The sequence below is a fragment of the Anopheles nili genome, chromosome 3, assembly GCF_943737925.1.
Source record: "Anopheles nili chromosome 3, idAnoNiliSN_F5_01, whole genome shotgun sequence".
Classification (NCBI taxonomy): Eukaryota; Metazoa; Arthropoda; class Insecta; order Diptera; family Culicidae; genus Anopheles; species Anopheles nili.
This window is the reverse complement of record NC_071292.1, coordinates 59,497,314-59,517,753: the sequence shown is the minus strand read 5'-3', so window position 1 is coordinate 59,517,753 and position 20,440 is coordinate 59,497,314. Positions and strand designations below refer to the sequence as shown.

At 49.5% G+C, this 20,440-nt stretch overlaps 4 protein-coding genes across 4 annotated transcripts; 2 read left to right on the top strand and 2 right to left on the bottom strand.

Annotated features, from left to right (window-relative positions):
- The first annotated feature begins 504 nt into the window (after nt 1-504).
- Nucleotides 505-1,809, top strand: LOC128724733 (vasorin-like). Its single transcript, XM_053818454.1, has one exon. It carries the CDS (start codon nt 505-507, stop codon nt 1,807-1,809), a length of 1,305 nt encoding a protein of 434 aa, XP_053674429.1.
- A 1,222-nt stretch (nt 1,810-3,031) lies between these two features.
- On the top strand, nt 3,032-4,997 carry LOC128727759 (P-granule-associated novel protein 1-like). The gene has a single exon (XM_053821699.1). The coding sequence runs from the start codon at nt 3,278-3,280 to the stop codon at nt 4,880-4,882; it is 1,605 nt and encodes a 534-aa protein (XP_053677674.1). The 5' UTR covers nt 3,032-3,277; the 3' UTR covers nt 4,883-4,997.
- A 90-nt stretch (nt 4,998-5,087) lies between these two features.
- Nucleotides 5,088-5,446, bottom strand: LOC128727760 (WD repeat-containing protein on Y chromosome). The gene is made up of 2 exons (XM_053821700.1): nt 5,282-5,446; nt 5,088-5,204 (listed from the first exon to the last, which is right to left on the bottom strand). Exons 1-2 carry the CDS (start codon nt 5,444-5,446, stop codon nt 5,088-5,090), a joined length of 282 nt encoding a protein of 93 aa, XP_053677675.1.
- Nucleotides 5,447-10,172: 4,726 nt separating this feature from the next.
- LOC128724732 (breast cancer type 2 susceptibility protein homolog) lies at nt 10,173-16,917 on the bottom strand. The gene is made up of 9 exons (XM_053818453.1): nt 16,401-16,917; nt 15,014-15,780; nt 14,725-14,956; nt 14,209-14,601; nt 13,862-13,971; nt 13,543-13,681; nt 12,522-13,203; nt 11,455-12,451; nt 10,173-11,386 (listed from the first exon to the last, which is right to left on the bottom strand). Exons 1-9 carry the CDS (start codon nt 16,915-16,917, stop codon nt 10,322-10,324), a joined length of 4,902 nt encoding a protein of 1,633 aa, XP_053674428.1. The 3' UTR covers nt 10,173-10,321.
- Between the last annotated feature and the right edge of the window lie 3,523 nt (nt 16,918-20,440).

Genomic DNA, 20,440 nt, shown 5'->3' with positions numbered 1-20,440 from the left:
TTCACCGGGCCTCGAATCGAAGGCGCCGTTACGGATCCAGTTACACCAGTGAGTCTGATGAGATCAAAAAAGAAAAAAAACTGTGGGTCCCACGCTGATTGATGAGTCTCTCTTTCTCTCTCTCGCGCCACATGGGCCAGACACCACAGGGATGATAAATGTGCGATCATCCCCCCCTGGGTGGAACAACCCTTCGGTGGGCAGGGAAAAACCGCTTCCATCTCTCGGACAGAGTGAGTGATCCTGCAAGGGGGTTAAAAGCTTATCACACACCCGTCACGTCACCCAGAAGGTTATCTCGATCGCTGCCAAACCACCAGAACGGATCCGCCGGACATGCCAAGAAATGCCGTAACACATCCATCCATCCATCTCCCCCACTACATCCACCAAAAAAAAAATGAGAGCGCAAAACTTTCGATGGGCAAACGCTTTCGCTTTTGTTGGCGTGCGCGACCAACCAGGCAACACCTGAGCCCGGTGGCACCGGACACCACCAGTACGATGCGGACGATCGGTTCGTCGGGTGGTACAACAACGCGCCTCAACGTGACGAGATGCAGCAACCCTTCGAAAACCCAGGCCGAAACCGTCCAAAGTGATCGTTCACCGTTGCACAAAGAGCCAGCCCGCCAATGGGCCCTTCTAGCCACGGTGCTCGTGCTCATCTTCGGTGCCAAGCTCACCCACGAGACGGCGGCCGGTGAGATCGTGATCTGTAACTACGAAAAGTTTCACCTGTTCGACAGCATGTACCGCCCGCGGACGGACAACTTTTGCGTGTTCAACGACGTGTACCTCGGTGCGGACCCGAAGGGGGCCGATTTTCTTGCCTCCAGCCTCGACTACAAGCGGGTCGCGTTTGCAAACTCCAAGTTCGCGCAGGTACCACCGTCGCTGTTCAAGAACTTCGACGACATCCGGGAGCTGTACGTGCGCCGGTGCTCGCTCGAGGCGCTTAAGGTGACGCGCCAGCTCGAGCGGGTTTACGCCGGCGGCAATCGGATCGCGAGCGTCCAGCTGGATGGGAACGCGTCGAACAGCTTGCGCGAGCTGTACCTGGACGGGAACCGGCTGCAGGGGTTGGCCAACCTTACGAATCTGCCCGCGCTGGAGGTGCTGGTGCTCGAGAACAACCCGCTGCTGGGGAACGTGGATTTGGTGCAGTTCGCGCGCATGGAGCACCTCTGGAAGCTGGATCTCGAGCGCATCGGGATGGGCCGGTTACGGAACGGGTTGACACGCCCGTTGGCGGAACTCCGGCGGCTTGATCTTTCGAATAACGCGCTTACGTACGTGCACGTGCGCATGTTCCGGACGTTCCCAGCCCTCGAGCACCTTTGGCTGCACGGGAATCGGTTGTACTTCATGGAGACGGATCAGGTGCGTGAGTTTATGCCCACTGTGCGGGCGATCGTGATCGACGATAACTACTGGGGGTGTGGACATTTGGGTGCACTTGGGAAGCATCTCCGACGGGAGGGTATCGTGATACGGCATGGAGATTGTCGGACGGGGCGGGCCGAGTTCCGGGTGTGTTGTTCCGAGGAGACGGACTTGGTTGACACGCGGTACCTCATCGAGATGGACATCCGGCGGGAGGTTCGGTTTGAGCGGGACGTGCACGAGCTGCGAGCGGAGAATGATTTTTTGCGGCAGGATGTCGAGCGTTTGCGTGGCCAGTTGCAGGAGTTGATGGTTAATCTGACGGCGGGTGATCGAGTGGGACCACAGGAGCCCACTAGCAGGGAGCAGGATAGCTCGGAAAGACCTTCCGCTTCCTTCGAGGAGTACACCGATGGGACGTAGTGGCTGGGGGGGAGAAAAAAGACACCAGTGCGTCATTAGAGTGGCTATTAATTTATTTATTTAACTACGGTGCTTAAGTGTGCTTGAAAGTACGAAACAGATCGATAAAGAAAGCGTGTGTATGTGGTTTTGGGAACAATCCCCCCCCAAACAACAAGGATGTGATGGGTTTTTTTTCATTCCTCTACATGAAAGAATTTCTACTAAAGCTGAAAAGGTTGATGAGAAGCTGAAAATCAATTGAACTACGATCGGAAACACGTCCTATTGATAACGATGTCAACTCCTTAACCTTGGCACTCACAGCAGCCTGTTTGCGCGCAACTTCCAGTTCCGAAAGCATTCATATCACATCCGTCCTGGCTTGGTCTCCAGTTTCATCATCTGCTCAAAGGCACACTTTCTCCAGTCTCTGCAAAAAGCACGTACGTACAGACAAAAATGGCTGATGATGATCATCACGATCGCGAGGGAATCCCGGGAGCCGACTCCACCGTGACCTGTGAATGCTCAATATTATGCTCCCGCAAGAAGATCACACCGTTATCAGCGTCGATTAGCGGGGCGAAGTTGCACCGATTGCATGGCATGGGCACAAACACACACACCCCTGCAAATTGGCCACTTGCTCGCTCAAACCCCCGGAGAACCTGCGCTTACATGTGCTCGTGGATCACCGATGAGGATCATCCCGGGAAGAAAAGTGCATCCGCACGGATTCGCACAATTTTACGTGCTTCCATGTTTGTTTTGTTTTTTCCCTCCATCGATCGAGATCACTCCCCGATCGAGAGGTATACACACCACACACACACACTAGCACCGATCCGGAGATCAAGCAAAGGGACACGGAATGATCACAAGATTGGCGGTTTTTTTTCTCTTGTTGTTGTTGCTGCTCGCTACGCTTTGGTTCGCAAATCAATCGCACTTATCAGTGGCCGGGAATTCCCGCTGGTAGAGCGATTGCTAGCGCTAGCGAACGATCGCTTCGGTCTCAGGAAGCACTACGGTCTCAGTTTGTGGCTACGATTCCTGCAAGCAGCAGGTCCGTCCTCGAGTGTACGGTGCCACGATGGTTCGGTTGTACGCGTTGTCGCTGCTAAGGTAAAGCGCTCTGGTCTTACGAGAGAGAGAGAGAGAGCATCATCCTTCGGTCGGTGGAAGTACGTAGCTTAAGGTTTTTCTCTCTTTTTTCCCCCCCCCCCTCATCCTTGGCGGGTTTAGTTTTCTGTGCGTGTGTGGAGTTACCGTAGGCTGGCGAGAACGGTATTCCTATTACCCAACATGGCCAGCAGCCACGACGACGAGACGCACGCCGACGCGATACAACTGCCACGATAGTAACCAGGACATCGATTGCGTGTTCCAGAACGTTGCCATCGACGGTGGCTCGAAGGATGTCGGCTTCGGGCATCCGGATACACGGTACAACAACCAGCAGCGGTTGGCGTTTAAAAACTCGATCATGCGCACATTCCCGCGCACGCTGCTGCAATCGTTTCCCAGCGTCGTGCAGCTCGACCTGACGGAACTGCAGATAGGAACGATCGAACCGGGTGCCTTCGATAACGGCCAGTTTGTGCGCGAGCTGCAGCTCAGCTCCAACGATGTGGAATGGCTTATGCCGAACGTGTTCTATGGGCTGCCTGCGCTGGAGTTGTTGCTGATGAACGAGAATAAGCTGCGTAGCTTGCCGAGGTCCGCGTTTCAGACCACGCGCAATCTCACCGTGCTGTCGATGGCAAACAACAGCCTGGAGTACATCGAGGATGGTACGTTCGAGGCGACGAAGAAGCTGCAGGAACTGAATCTGGGCAGCAACAAGCTCACGCACGTCGACTTATCGCTCGTGCCGAGCCTGTTCTACGTCGACGTGCGCCACAATCTGCTCGAAGTGCTCGCGATTTCGGAAGAAGTCGAGCAGCTGCATGCTGCGTACAACCACATCCATCGAGTGGTGGGATCGCCCAACGAGCGGTTGATTTTCCTCAGCTTAGCGCACAATAATCTAACCGAAGTGCGTTGGTTAGCGCGCTATCCCGCGCTAAACGAACTGGATCTATCGCACAACATGCTGGAGGTGGTAAAGTCCGCGGACTTTGTGGCGTTGCACAACCTGTCGAAGTTGCTGTTGAACAACAACCGTCTCGTGGCGTTGGAGCTGAACCAGGGATCGACGATGACGCTTCCGGCGCTCCGGACGCTCGATCTCTCGTACAACAAGCTGCTGCACGTGGAGAAGAACAAGGTGCAGTTTAGCGTGCTGGAGCAGCTGTACCTGGACCACAACGCGATCGTGAAGCTAAAGCTGGCCGCTGATCATACGCTCCGGAATCTGACGCTGGCCAGCAACGACTGGGACTGTGGCAACCTGCGAAGCGAGCTGTTGCGGATCGTGTCCTTCACGGTGATGCACGACAGCGACCAAAACTGTCGTCCCGATTACCAGCTCGAGGGTGACCGATTCTGCTGCAAGGAAAGCGACAAGCCGTACCTTGATCGGTTGGTGCAGTTCCTGCGGCAGGACAGCATCTTTGAGAAGCAGCGACGGGCGCAGGGTCGGTGCAGTGGTGAGGCGGCGCTTTCCGACGTGCAGGACCTTTCACGCACCATGAACGAGTCGGGTGTGTTGCTGCAATCAAGCCAGCAGCTGCAAACCGAACTCAACCAGCTGCAGGACGAGATCAACCAGCTGCGTCAGAACACGGAAGCTCAGGAGCAGTTGCTGGCCGCGTTGCACGGTGAGATTGAGGCTAACCTGCGCCGGTACCATGTGCCGAAGGTGGGCCTTGTGTCGGCGAGCGAGAACCTGCGGAAGGTGTTCGCGCACCTGAAGGACCGGAAGGAGTTTATGAGCCGGCAGACGAACGGGCGTCAGTCGGAGGCGGATGCGAAGCGTGACGAAATCGTCGCACTGGAACAAGAGAACACCGGGCTGCAGCAGGCTCTGGATGAGAAAAAGGTGAAGCTGTCGGAGCTGAAGCAGGAGATTGCGGCCAAGCGCAACCGGGTGAAGCAGTTGGAGGCTAAAAAGAACCAAAACCCCAACACTCGACATATTACGAAGTGAGGCGTGTCTCGTTGGAGCCGTTACTATGGCAACGTAGAACCAGGGCGCGTTTGTGCGCGAGTTAGTCTAGTGTGAGCGGTGGGTTTCGTTTTGACAAATAAAAATGTAGCTAACAGCGGAAGCCGGTGTGTGGGCTTTATTCGGATACAAACACCATTCGCACGCACCGCAGGGTGAGAGTGATCCCGGATGTTCTCTGCACACTTTAATCCATCCAGCTTCCCACCGCTTTTTCGATTCGTGCCCTCGTAATTAGCTCCGGCGTTGGTGGACGTTCCAGCTCGCCGGGAGGATGCAGCACCAGGTGGCAGTAGATCGGAATCTGGGTGATACGAAGCGACGCATATTACTCTGCTCGTCTGAGCGGTTCTGGTCTTCTCGCATGGTTCCTCTACTCACGTACAACAGCGACATGTCGAACACGGGATGTTCGGCCGGTCGGGGTCGTTCCGGTAGCTTAAAGTGTCGCCCGATGATCGGTTCCTCCAATGGCTTACCAATCTGGTGCAGCGTGGCCAGATACTTTAGCTGGACGCTGCGTGCTCGTCGGACGCGCTCAGACATTGGCAGTTCGTTAGTGACTGGCGGCTGTTTTGGTTGGTCCTTGTGACGGGAACTAGTTTACAACAGCGCAAAAGTCGATGGTTGCTTAGCAACCAGCCAAATAGCCTTGCCGTGTGAAAGTCCTCTGGATCCAAGGCAACATGTTACTGTGGGTTTTTGAAGTCTCCACCGAATGGGGCGGGATGGATGTCTGTGAACCACAGAACGATGTATCGAAATGCAGGACCTAAGCTGATTCTTTGCCACAAGTCACACGCACACGAGGGGCCGTTGCTAGACTACATGTTTATTTGACGTCACGAAGGACAGTAAACTTGAATCGACAACCCCTAGGAGTTGTGGAGTGTTTGCTAGCTTGAGCTTTGCGTTTTTTTCTTTGTTTTTTGCCTCAAACCAATTTGCACTAACCACTTTGCTTCTAAAGAACCTCTCGCCTTTTTGAACAGATTTATGGTATCGCACGAAAGCGCGAGGATTGCATCGAGATGTTGCTTCATTAGCAAACCCATAAGACGGAGGTTTGCATCATGCGAATGCAATAAAGCTTACGCCCCAGAGCGTGGCTGCGTAGCCCGGAAGGACCGCGTTCCGTTCACGGATTAGTACTTCAATCACGAACGCACTCACCATCGCCCGATGCCGACTGGTGGGGCATAAATCACCGCGTAAGGGTGTCCAGCTCGAGCACGGAACTAGTAGAAATTATGAACCGGAACCGCACGGGACCGCGAAGATAAATTATTCCACACTGCCCGGGCAGCGGACAGCGACAGAAACACCATTTTTCGCCGTCTGGCTGGTCGCCATCGCAAATTCCCTTCGGAGCGTCACGCGCGATCGAAGGCGAAATTCTTTTTTCCTTTTCTCCCCGGGATGACCCTTAACAGCTGGCTGGTGTGTGCGGGCGACTGACCCTACCCCAGTCGTAGCCACCCAACACACCGCCCTCGTGGTGATCGCCGAGATAAACGAGCGTTAATTATTAATTTTTCACAACACCGCCACATCCGCCATTAATTATTTGCGCGATGCTGCTGCCCGGCGCTGCGTGCTGGGGAAAACGTGAACACGCTTTCAGGGGGGTTCAAGGCAAGAGAGAAAGAGAGAAAGAGCGAAAGAGAGAGAGAGACAAAAGAGGATGAAAGAAAAACGCACTAAAATACACGCAGTGTAATAAACTCAACCACCTCGAAGAAGGTGCTCGCCCGAACCGGAAGGGAAAACATCGTCTTCCGGTCGACGTGAAAAGCGCCCACAGATCCAATGCAGCAGCTGGCACGTGGTTCCTGTTTTCTTCTTCTTCTTGACCCCACCACGCGGTATCGAAACTTTTCATCCGGAGTGAAGGTTCACTTCAAACGGCGAGTGGCGTTCGCACCGAATTGCGGCAATCACCGTCGGAAAATGTCGGAATCCCCGACACACCGCACGGTGGTCTGAGGGATGCAAATGCAATCGCCTTTGCCGCCGGTGCTTCGCTGCCTTTGGCGATCCAAAAAGTCCTTCGCATGCCTCGACAAGCATTCGCAGTTTGCGTGCAATTCGAGAACTGAGGGCACAGCAGGCGTGATACGATGCCGGGAAGGTTTCTCTAACCAGGTTGAATGTAGGAACTCCAACCCGGCGGTGGTGTTTGTCCTTTTTGCCACGCTTCAACGCAAGTCTGTGAGCTAAAAAGGCGAAAGAAGCGGGCGAAAAGGATAGAAAAATGGAGCCGCCATGAACTCATCATTCGCCGGCTGGAGGCGAATCTTTACGAAACTCGGAACTTAATTTGCCAAAAGCCAGCCAACATCGGGCTGCAAAGTGACATCGCGAGCGTCGTACCTTGAGCCAACGTAGCCGCTTTTGATACTCTGCAGCACTCCTGGGGGGGAGCCTGGCGCAAGAAAAAGCAAGGATGCAGGAGTGGAAATGGCAAAGTGCAATCATTTATTTATCGGCAAATGCAAAATCACGAGTGGGTTACTTCATCCTTTTTTTTCTCGATGCAAGTAGAATCAATAAATAAAACAAAAATGAACCACTTTAAGGCCACCTCCTCACTGAGAGTCTCACACGTCATAAGGATGAAAGGAGTACGTTAATTTGATGGTGCCAGTATGGCCAGGAATCTCTGGAGCATTATCCACACCCGAAAAAAGGACGAAACCGGGCATGAGCAACTGAGTGGAGACGGCCCGCATGAATCGACGAAAGGATCCATTTTCTCGCTCGTTCGGTTCCTCAGAAGGTTAAGTTAGTGGTGAAGAAAACTTGCCCCTGATCCGTGAGGACATGCAGAAAATGCTTTGAAAGTTAATTACAACTCGCCGCCAATCGCCCGCATCGCTGGCATGGCAGGTTCGTGACAGGCAGGCGTGCACTATTGCCCCTTCCCTGTCACAGCATCCGAGGCCCCTCAGACCCGACGCGGGTTGGAGCATGCATCCTTGCGAGATGCAAATCCTGTCGTAGCACCCGGGGAGAGAGCGGGAATGCCGATCCAGAAGCCGGCACATACACTCCCAGGGTGCACCAGTGCAAGGAATATACCGTCATACCGGCATACCGGGGGGGAATCTGACATTTCCGGATCGGTTCGGGAATCGGAGATGGTGACCGCTTCCGCGTGAAGCAAGGCGTGACAAATCGCGCAATCGAACCTCCCATTCTCCGGCGCATCGCAATTTTCGTGTCAGCGCGCGCAATGTGCAGGAATTTATTGAACATTTATTGGATTTTCGGTATTTGCCGGTTCGAATAGTTAGGCATACCGGGGCGGGGGCGTGAGATGAGCGCCACGTGCGGGCTTTTGATATCGGATACGCGCGAAACGCCAAATAGGGCCAGAAGCCGACTCCACGCCGCGCGAAACGGCGTAAATAAACTCTGGCCGGCAAGCCTGGGGAGCGGGGGGTGGGGGGGGGGGGGGAGCACTTTTGGTGGAAGGAGATGGAAATTTAAAACTTTCCAACATGCGAGCATCCGGTTGCGAGTGGGAGTGCACCACGAGTCTACGAGATGCACGGTTCAGAGGCGCTCAGAAGCCGTTCGAAGACGTCGAAATCCAATCTGTGCCCGCGGGAAAGCGGAACAGGAATAAAAATAAAAAAAAAGCCCTGGACGAAGACATATGCCGGAGTCACATGCGATGAGTGGACTGGCCGTACACCCACTCACGAAAAGGATAAGTAAAGAAGAAGAAGAAAAATGAGCAGCCAACACGAAAACGGAAGCCACCAACGCCGGTTGGTTTATTAACTTCCAAGGAAACGCAAGGATAGCAACAGCAGCAGCAAGCGAATGCAAGAATGAGAAAAGAGAACAAAAAGAAAAAAACACACACTCGAAATGCTTTAGAAAATTCGACACGTACAGCATAACTTACACGCTGTTTCCGGTTTCCTACTTTTTTTTTGTCCCTGCGTTTTTCACACACCGAACCGAAACGAACGCTCGCTTATGTCCTTTTTTTTTGCTGCCCTTGTTGTTGCTCCCCATCCATGCTCGAGAAAGGAAGGTTTAACCATCCCTTAGACAGAGTGAGCACTTTTATTAAACGTCTCTCGTAACGTTTCACCACCTTCCCCAGCCGGCGCGAACGTCTTTGATGCAACGGAAGTTGTGCGCGGTTGAGCGGATTCGCTAAAACCCCTGCGTTGCCATACGGACGATGATATCCAGGAGGCGCCACACGATTTCACGAAAACTGCTACTAATTTTGTCCCATCGCCGGCACGGGTTGTAGGAGTTGGGCGACAAAATTCAACAGCTTGTTTATTAGAAAAGTTTCATTTGTTCCCTCGTCGAGAAGCGCCATTCGCCGCCAATATGTTGCCACCGGCGGGATCGGTCCCTAGGTCCTTTTTGACGGGATGGAGGAAAAAAAAAACGGCACCCCATTATCGTGTGTTTCGTTTTCCATCGCCATTATTCTTTTTTTTTTTGTTGCCAACCGCACTCACCCCACGTAGGGCAAAAACCTCGGGAGTAGTGTAAATATGTGTCCTTCGCCCCGGCACAATCGCTACTGATTGATAGCTGTCGCACACGTGGACACGGGTTAGTTTGGCTCCGGGAAAACGAAACGCACACCGAGACCGCTTGGCTTAGTGTGTGCCCAGAGATCTCCGCCCAAAAGGGAGTTTTCCCGCAATTGCCACCATCCGAAAGACCGAAACCGAGCAACGTGCGGGAACACGCTGATCGATTACGAATCAACGAATGGCCTGCGGTGGTGTTGCTGGATCGGTCATCACCGCAGCAGCGGCAGCAGCACCAGCCATTCCAAAGGAAAGGAGAAACTATTCTACTTTCACCAATATTTGACCGACAACAAACAGCGGGCACCAGATGCTGGTGCTGCTGCTGCAGGGCCTACGGTACCATTGAATGCGTCATGTATCGCGGGGCGAGCCGACCGATTGGCCGTTTTATTTGTCTTCGATTTCTTCGAGCGGGCTTCGATAAAAACCCCGAGAGCCGGAACGAAAGACAAACTTCCCGCCAGCAAGCAAATAGATGTAAGTCTGAAAAGTGGCCATCCGGTCCCGGGGACACTCAATGGTTTTAAAGTCAAACAATCTGCGAACCAGGCTAGAAGTTCGCTACCATTTGGCAAACAAATCGCAATCTACTCCCGATATCGCTGCTCGTTAGGTGACTTTAAGTGAATGATGGTTCGGGGCGGCGTAAAGTGAGTCAATCGGCGGGTGTTTCGGGTGGAGTTCGCGAAACCGTAGTCTGGACGGAAAACATGTGTTATATTTCAACAGATTAAACATTCGACTTTAACAAGAATTAAAACGTAACAGCCACCTTCGCTTCGGTTCACTTACCAGAGACACACGGTCTTTTTTTTTTGCTGCACTCCTGGTTCAACTCAGGTTCGCGTCAGGTTTGATCCTCCAGTCTGCCCGGAGTTTTGAACCCTTTGGTGAGGACCGGATTGCGACGTACCGCGATGGGGGACAGCTTCGGTGGGCTTCCGTACATCGACGCAAGCCGGTTTATCTTCCGTTTCATTGCACTGACGCCCGTCCCGATCGGAGTTGAGTGTTGCAAACCAACGACTAACGTTTGCTGTCGGAACGGTGTCCCGCTTCCCGACGCATTCGGGGTGATGTTGCCGGCTGAGGACACACCGCTCGTGTTCGGTAGATCACCTACCTTCTCCTGACAGCGCCGGAAGAAATCCTCCCGGTCTATAGCCTCAAGCTGCACCTGGAAGCGGTCCCATTCGGAGCGTGCGCGACCGTGTACCGGTTTTACCACGCACGTCGTGAAATAGGTAGCAAAGCAGTGCGGAACTCCGAGTGTATGGCAGCTACGTGTGCGCCACTGAAGATTTGTCACGTACAGTACCGCTTGCTCCTGAACGACGTCGTCGTATGCGAACCCCGCCAGGTTGGGGTTAAAACGTACGCACAGCAAATTCATTGCCGTATCGGCAAGGTACACCGATTGACCGGTGGCCGACTCGTTCGTGACGATCTGCACAACGACCCCGATCGTATCGAACTCCCCAAAGGCAGGCCGAAAGCTCGCTGGATCGATCGCATCGATCGAAGTGATGGTGCGAGCAAATGGCACTTGTGGAGGGACAGATTCGGGGCCACGTGTTAGCCTTTTGTACGTACAGTTGTCACCATTTGCCGTCAGTTGTATGGCGTCGTCCGTTTTCATGCCGGTGGCAGCGACATTGCCAAACTCGATGAAGGCTTCCTCTTGCAGCACACTGCACACTTCCTCGGACGGGCGCCAAATGGAAAGCAAATATGATCGTTCTGGCTGCACGGAATCGATCAGTCGTACTTTCAGCAAGGACGATACTTTTGGTCGAATGGCGTCCTTCTCTAGCAGAGCCTTTACGCGGCGATTGATTTCACGTTCGAGCTCTTGTTGCCGTTGTTGCTGGAAGCGTTCGATAACGTGCTGCTGCGTTGGAGTGAGATCGATCTGCAATTTCGAAATTAATTTAATTGATTACTTTTGTTCATACCCAATATCCGGTTCCATCAACTTACGTCGACAAAGGATAGATCCAAACCATTCTCAAGGTACTCCTGCAACTCTTCGGATGTGGTACTTGTCGTCACTCGCATGTTTCTGGTCAACCTCTCAGCCGCTCGTTCTTTTTCGATATCGTGCTGTACCTGATTGTACAGCTTGTGCAATTTTTCCAGCTGGCTAGCGTCGCTTTTCCGGCTGTACCTTAATTGCAGTCGCTCGGAACGCATGATCGATTTCTGTGCCTTGTCCGCGAAGGATTCAAGGTACAACATGGGGTACGACCGGATCACGATCGCTCGGAAAAGCACAATCAATCCACCCTCAGCGAGGATACTGTTGCACGCAAACGGAACCGGCATCGGATGTCGACAGTAGCCCAGTTTAGCGTACCACCGAGCACGCCGGCTGGAATTGGCCGTGATCTTCAACCGCACGTCCGGTGGCACTTCAAGCGGGCCACATGCGTCGTTATGATTCAGCAGCTCCGCACCCTGAACCATCAGCTTCATGCCGATGAAAATTTTACCCGATCGAACGGCCGATGCAAGCGGGACATCGATTACCGTGCGCAAGCTGTACCATCCGTCGGATAGCTCCAGTTCCGTACCGATCGGGCCATTGCCGTGGTAAATATTTGAAACAAACAGCACCATTCGCCGACTGGGAACGTCATCCTTTTCCAGTATCTTTCTCATGGCCGGGCGACGTGCGGCATCAATTTCCACGTGGTACCTGTGATGCAGCTGTGCGAGCACGTTTTCCGGTGTCAGTGAGCCGCTTAAGTGCTCACGACAATTACGCTCGTACGCGCTCAGTTTGATGACGATCCAACGCCAGGCATTTTCGATCCATCCTGGTGGCACGAGCCGTGGATCGACACCGGGTGAGGCAAGGAATCCGATCTTCATCTCCTCCACACCGACAGTTGAGTTTCTGTCCATTATCAAGCAACCGTCGACGCCATCCAGTCCGATTGAAATACCCGACGTGTTGGTTTGGCAAAACGATTCCCTAAAATAGATAGCAGAAAACAAAACTTAGCACCCAGCAGCAGCTAAAAAGGCACCCCTTTCCAACTTACCCATAGTAGTCCGCCATGCGGAAACGGAACTGCATAACATTTGTTTGTGTTATACCCATCGACGAGTTAGATGTTTGTGCTAATTTCGGTGGTTTTCCACCGAGGGTCTTCTGCAAATCGTTTCGATTCTTCTGTTGCTTTCTGCAGGTAAAATCGCACACCCGCGGTCTGCAAGCTTCTTCGGGTTTCGATTCGATCAATTGACGTTGTTTTTCCAACTCCTGGATCCTTTTGATTTGCACTTCATCTGGCACATGCGGATGCTGCGCTTCAGCCATTGAAACGTTCGTTGAAATCTCCGAAAAACTATCGTCAAAATCCGATGATTTGAAGGCCGGTTTTACAGGCGGCGCGTCGGAGCATTGCTCAAACTTTTCGAGCAGCTTATTTTGCTTCTTTCCTACCTCGGTAACATTTTGCGGCCGGTGATCGCTGAAAAGTTCCTGAAACTCGTGATCGTCCAGCTGAGCAAAAAACTCCTCGACAGCACACGTAGTTGCTGGCTTGGATGTTGTTACATCGGACGAAACTTCTTCCTTGATCTCGACTTTAACCGCAGACGGTGTGCTGGATTGCAAAGCCATCTCCGACAGCTGTAGATGCGTGCGAAGTTTTTTTGTCGGCGTCACCACAAGTTCGTCTTGTGAGAATGAAATTTTGCGTTTACGAAGGGTTTCGCACTCTTTTGTCGAGCGATCAGTTAGATCCGTTTGATCGTTCCAAAAGTGCTTTCTTTCCTCTAGCACTTCAGGAGCAATAGCATTAGAAGGCTGCACGCATGCACCACTGAACAAGGGAACGTTATCAGTTTGTTTGATGAAGTCATGCAAATCCTTATGGTGAAGTCCATTTTCTTCGACTATGGAAATCTTCTGGTTTTCAACAACTTCGACTGTGCTGCATACATTCTCCATTGTGGAACAGCTCGAAAAGTTTGGTTTGTGATTGGTAATTGTGATTGGTGCATCAACCTTAACGTATTTGTGTCCACTGAAAAATACTTCAGTTCTGCTTCCGTCACCTTTCAAAAACCGATCATTTTCCTTTTCAAACTTTGCTTCTTCCTCCGATAAAATTTGCTTAGCTTTTTCCAAAGCCTTGGCTGATATTGCAATCGACGATCCCCTGGCAGTACTAAAACCTCCCGTAAATGGTTGATCCTTTCCGACAATAAAGCTCCCAAACTGCGCTGATATACTATGTTTTGAAATTGCGGACGTGTTTTCTTCACCTACGATGGATGTTAGGTTACACGCGCTGTTATCGAGCTTCTTAAATGTAGTAACATTTCTTCTAAGTTCTCTATTTAAAGAATTATCATTTATAGGGATCGACAGTACTTCATTTTTGGTGCGAATTTTTTCTTCTTCTTCCGCTAACATATTCTGAGCTCTTTCGAGGGCTTTTGCTGATACAGCAATTGATTTTCCCCTAGCCGTGCTGAAACCTCCTGTAAATGGATGTAGATTCGAAACCTCTACCTTTTTTTCGGGCATAATCTCGAATCCTTCCTCAATAGCTGTCGAACGAGTGATTTGGTTGACGATGCCTTGCAAATCTTTACGATGAAGTTCACTTTCTTGAGCTATGGCAAATTGATTTGGATTGTGATCGTTTGTCTTATCTTTTAAGATAATTGCTCGATCTTTATCAAGCTTCTCCCTTCCAGCAACAAGCTTATTGTTACTAACAGTGTTGATAGGAACAATGTTGCTGATATTTTCTTTAGTTTCTTCCTCATCAAACGGCTTTTGTGCGGTGATGGGTGCGTCAACCGTGATGGATTTGTTTCCACTGAAAGAAGTTTCAGTTCCGTCGTTTCTCTTGTTTTCGATCCACGCATCCTTCCGAACCGATGGCGTTACGGCATTGTATGTACAACGTGTACCTTCCATTAAATGACTATTTGATATCATTCCACTTTCCTTTTCAAGCTTTGCTTCTTCCTCCGATAACATTTGCTTAGCTTTTGCTAAAGCCTTCGCTGATATTGCAATAGACGATCCCCTGGCAGTACTAAAACCTCCAGTAAATGGTTGATCTTTTCCGACAATAAAGTTCCCAAACGTGTTTTCTTCACCTGCGAGGGATGTTAAGTTATATGCGCTGTTATCAAGCGTCTTCGATATGGTTTCATTTGTTCTAAGTTCTCTGTTTACAGAAGGATCATTTTTGGGGATCGGAATTATGTCATTTCCAGCACGAATCTTTTCTTCTTCTTCCGCCAACATATTCTGAGCTCTTGCGAGGGCTTTTTCTGATACAGCAATCGATTTTCCCCTAGCCGTGCTGAAACCTCCTGCAAATGGATGTAGATTCAAGAACTCTACCTTTTTTTCGGTCATGATCTCGAATTGTTCCGCAACAGCTACCGAACGCGTCATTCCGGATGTATTAACCGACGAACCAAGAGCAGTGCTGTAAGAACGATGCATCTTTACATTTTTTGTCAAGGGATGGATTAAACCATCATTTGGAGAATTATTTTGTACTCTTTCGACAGGTTTTCGTAATGAATCGCGTGCCTTCTCTTCCACATGCTGAGCCAGCATGAGCAGATCTTCATCGTCTTCTAGTAGGTGCTCCATCACCACAGGCTCAGCCATCGGTGGTGATGTCTCGTCGTCTGATGAATGACATCTATTCTCGCCGTCGGATTCATCAAACGTGTAAAAATACATCCGTTCTGTTTTGGGAGAATGCTCTACCTCGGACGCCAACGAAATAGGAGACGCGAACCCGTGAAACGACGGTTCTTGGTCGATACTTTGCGAATTGACTTCATTTCCCTTTTTCTCTTCGCTCGAGTCATTCAAAGCAGTTGGAGATTGCGAGAAAAAGGCAGAAAGCTGCGTCAGATTAGCCTGAATGTAAACGCTTGTGTTTAGAGCGACGCAATCCATCGAAGTTTCGTCGTCACTTTCGTTATTTGCGATCCCTTCCGTTGGGGATGTGGTCTCGTCGTCAGATGCTGGTTGCCCAACGGCCGATGAATTTGAATCCGTGTCATACGACAACCGACGTGCTATCGATTGTTTCGGGTTTCTTTTTACATTGCCATACTGACGGCAGTCTTTCTGTCGCTTCACGGTTTTCGGTGGACTGTTGATTAAATGTTGCATTTGGATCAACCGTCGACGTAGCCCCTCCGTTTTGATAATAGAGAAATCCACCTCCATGGAGCATGTTTCTGCATCTTCTAAGCGAAAATCATCCAATATTGCTTGCACTAGAGTGCGATCACAGGACGAGTTTGAATCTAAAAACATAAAAAAAAAACAATTACATTTGCGTGTATTAGAGATTATTACTATCGAAATATAATACCTGGATCATTTGATGGTTCGTTCGAGATTTTATTCGATATGCAAGCGTCATTCAGCTCTTTTGGCAGTTTTTCCTTAGAGGTAGCTCTATCACAAATATCAACCAACGCTTCATTAAATTCTTCCTTCAAGATCGATGTCGATAGAATCTCGTGTTTTTTATCTGCCCCAGGCAACGAAAGATCATTTGGCACTGCTGCATTTTCAGAGCAAATCTTAACTTCTTGCTCTGCTAAAATATGCTGAACATTTTCCTTTGTTAAACATACATCAAATGTATGATCTTGCTTAAACATCAAGTCCCTAGTCTGCGCTTTTGTTTCTTGTTTCACAGCATCGGATGAAACTTTTTCCGACAACGCACATGATATACTTATCCTTTCAACAGGGGCATTGGTAGTATTTCGACGATCATTGATTTCCAGCATTGGTATGATCGTTGAACGATCAACTGGAAGTACTGTAATTTCATGCCGATGCGATGCGTTCTCCTCCGACAAGAAATGATCAATTTTCCTACCGTTTTTACTTTCAAATGATGGTTTCGCAATACCACAAGCAGATAATTGGGCAGCTGCGTCGAATATCCCCAACAATTGTGTGTCCACTTCGAACTGTGTAAAGTTGTAGCTAACTGGATTGGAAACGACATTCTGACTAGCTTCGCCCGGTGCTGATTCGATGCAACGGTCAGCCCCAGTCCGTTTAGCTAACTCACCCACGGTGATAAAATCTTGATTGGAGTTAAAAATGAAATCTTCCGATGGTACCTTACTTGGTATCGCTACGACACTAGCCTTTTCTAACAGGATAGCAGATGCGAGTGGGTTTGCAGTAACTGTTTCGATATTTTCACTACAATCATCGAAGTAAAATGACGGCTGCTTCCGCTCCCCATTATCATCTTGGACAGGTCTCTGAATTGATGAACAGTGCACCGATTGTTGAAAAGATTCTTCTGTATTGCTTAAGTCTCCCGGTGTTTTTGATGTTCTTCCTAAAGTGCAACTTAATTTTCGGCGAAATTTTTTCCGCTTTCTTTGTACAGGACTAACAGGCACCTCATCCATCGTTATCCCATGTGAGTGTTGCATGCACGCAAAAAACTCAACTTAGATTATCGGAGCTGCATTTGAAAAACAACAGGAATAAATTGTGAGTAAACATCACCAAACGTAGATGGTACAGCATTGAATAGATTTGCATTATTTCAGACAAATAATTCTATTGCGCTTTGAAGCTTCTTACGAAATCTTACCTGAGTTTATGAAGCTTTACGTAGAATAAACCAAATATTAGTTTGAAGAACAAAGAGTACAAATATTTTGTACAATGCTTTGCCTACATCACAAGATAAAAACAAACCGCGCGCTCTTAAATAATATTTGACGTTACAAATGTCACATAGCAGTGCGTGAAAGTAGCCCTGTTTGTTTCAAAATGAGAAATACAGGGATTTTCTCCCAATATGCTGACTTTGTATATGAAAAACGTATTTAAAAACTTATTTATTTAAACATATTTTGAACGATAAAAAAGACATAGACAAAAAAATGTCAAAAGGATATTCTCATAAATATCAGTAGGAAATTAAACTTATTCAGTTTTAAAACTGATCCAAATCGATTGGATCAACCATCCAAAACGAACCAAACGATAGACGATTGCATAAAATTGTATCCATCCGAGCATAATAAGACATCGAGACGCATCAAACAATAACAACTTGAGACAGAAAACCCACAAGCACTTAGGCATGTAAAAAATCAGACGGCAAATCTTTCAACGGCAGATGGTAAAGGCGCCCCCATCAGGCTCACCGTGAAGGGTGCGTGTTCCGCACTCACCACCGGCATAAAAGTTGCATAATAAGATGCAGTTTGATTTTCTGCCGCATCCCGGAACGGTAGCCACGCGCTCGAAGCTGTTTCGAAAGGGGGCGCAGCGAAACACGATATCCAGCCAATGGATGGAATAATTAACCCAAGACGCACAGTTAGCACCTGGTGGCCCGTGCATATTAAGTTCATTAGTGAATGCTTCCAATACCCGCGCAAACACTGGCTGGTTGGTCCGGTAGCTGTGCCAGCAAGAAAACGAAATAAACAAAAAAACGCCTCCAGCTGCCACCTGCTCGTCGGTGGTTGCCGGTCGGAGATTTGGCGAAGGTTGCCAACAAAAAAGGGTGAAGAAAAAAATCGAAACCAGATCAAAATAACAACCACCAACCCCAGGGGGTTTAACGGGTGGAAGCTGCAGCAGAAACGGGGAAACAGAAAGGCATAAAATACGCGTCGGTCGTAAAACACCTGTCCACCTGGATGGCCACGAACGAAAAACCCACCCGTATGCAAGTGGTCCACGAAATCCTCGCAAATGACGTGATAAGCATCTTCATATTCGAAGTCCAGACTTGCATCTGTTCGAAACGCGACAAGCACGATTGAACAATCTTTCTCTCGTGCAGCCTCGACATAAATAAACCGACACATTTGTGCCTTTTTTTCTGCTGCTCCTTTTAAGTGGTTTAACTCAGCCACTACATTCAGTAACCACACTTTAGGTTCATACGCACATTTAGTAACCTCGAATGCATTTATTTAATACCCCAATTAAATACGGGTCACGAGCATAATGATGTGCCCTGCGAATTGTGCGGTTTCCGCTTTAACGAGTCCCCGCAATTGGGCGGTAAAAGCCGGGGTGTCCCAAACACCGTGAACCACGAGGCGAATGAAAGCAAACAATAAATCCGATTTCTAACAACGCCTCTACACTGCTCTCCATTGCACCAGCGCGACCGGGACGGGCGTGCGTGCATAAATTATGCACCCATCAAAGCACAACCGATGGACACAAAATGTATAAACCCCACGTGGCGACAAATACGATAGCCGTCATAAATAAAATAGCAACACTGCGAACAGCAACGATGGTAAACACACCAAATCCTTCCGATTCCCACCCACTTTCTCTCCCTTTCCCTTCGAGGATTTGGTGGGAACTGCAACGTCGAATTTATGCTGGCACGCATGAACTGGAAATGATCAATCGGTGAAGCGTTTGATTTGCTACGTTGCTCAATGTGTTTGGGTGATTGTTTTTTTTATTGTGTTGCTGTTGTTGTTTGGTAAGGTGTTGAGCTTCTGAACAAAAAACCCCAGCCACGGACAAACAAGCTCAACACAATTTACTCCCTTTCGTCCAATGAATCCGGGCCGACCGGGTTCGATTTAATGAGTGAGTGAGAATAAAACCGTAAAATATGTTCCGTAAAATAAAACCGTAAAATATGTAATAGCGCGCCGTGGCCATGTTCGATAATGCTACCGACACCGAGCTTATGCTTTAATCCCGCACAGCGACAGGCCCCCCAACGTTGTCCACGACGCGGGGAAAACAATCTGCCGCTCGGTCGAGAAATAGGATCACATCCTAATAGCGCTTAGGATCGCCCTCCTCAGGCGCCCCGCCAAGGATCGTATCCGTGTGGCGGGGGCGGAAAGAAATCTTCAAGTGCTTTCACTTAAGAAAAGGCTTAAGAAAGGCCTGTGCCCCCCCATAGTTGCCGCCTCGGCGACACGGTTGGCTGTTATCGCTTCTTAAAGCAGCCCTTTCCGTCGGGCAAATCCCTCCGTAATTGAAAAGGATAAAGTGCAATAATGAAAGTTTGAGGCACACTCGCACACGGCACGGTACTCACGGTCGATCCGTACGTGAGGCTCGTATCCAATTGGTTACTTCCGATCGGGCGACGTGGGGACCTGGCTGTATGTGTGTCCTTCCGGTTCTCGGGCAAGCTCTCGTCTATTTTTCTGCTGTTTTGACGCAATATGCTTTCGCTTGATTTTCTTCACATTTATCCCTCTACAGCATCCATCCGTTCACTCTGTCTGCCTGTCCCGCGCTACAACCAGCTCTTTCGTCTTCATCTTCTTCGAGCCATCCAATTATCAGATTATTGTGCCGGTGTACCCGCTCGGGGCTGAAAACCCGGATCTCTCAGTGCTGGTTGAGGCTAACCCTTGCTGGAGGAGATTCAGCAGCAACAACAAAAAATATGAACACCAAAAAGATGTCACAGCATGCGCCCAGGTAATGCGGCAAAGGTCCTTGTCTTGATTCTGCTCGAATATCTTTATTCTGAGGAGCGCCATTTATCTGCTTCGTTGTTGCTATTTTGAACAATTTATTTAAATAACAATTTTAATACAGGATTACGTTTGAAGATTCAGCCAATCGAATTATGGTGACAATTTATCATTAATTTTCCCAGCTCAACGCCCAAATGCTACCACAGTCGAATTGAAAATGATCGCTTCCGCTGGATATATACTTTGTTGCATGAGCGAGAAAAAAACTGATCTTAAAAATACAGGCTCACCTAACCGGCACAAGCCAAACGAAATGTCTTGCTAGTATCGCGTACAAAAAGAGCAGCATAATTCATCCCGGGAATAAAATTCCTGCTAATCTGTTATGAATGCCGGAAACGAACCGACAACCCGGAAGCCTCCTTGTCCACCAGCTCGGACCACCAAAATAAAAAAAAAACGGAAGTGCAAATACACTCGACGAGCGCAACTTGTTAGT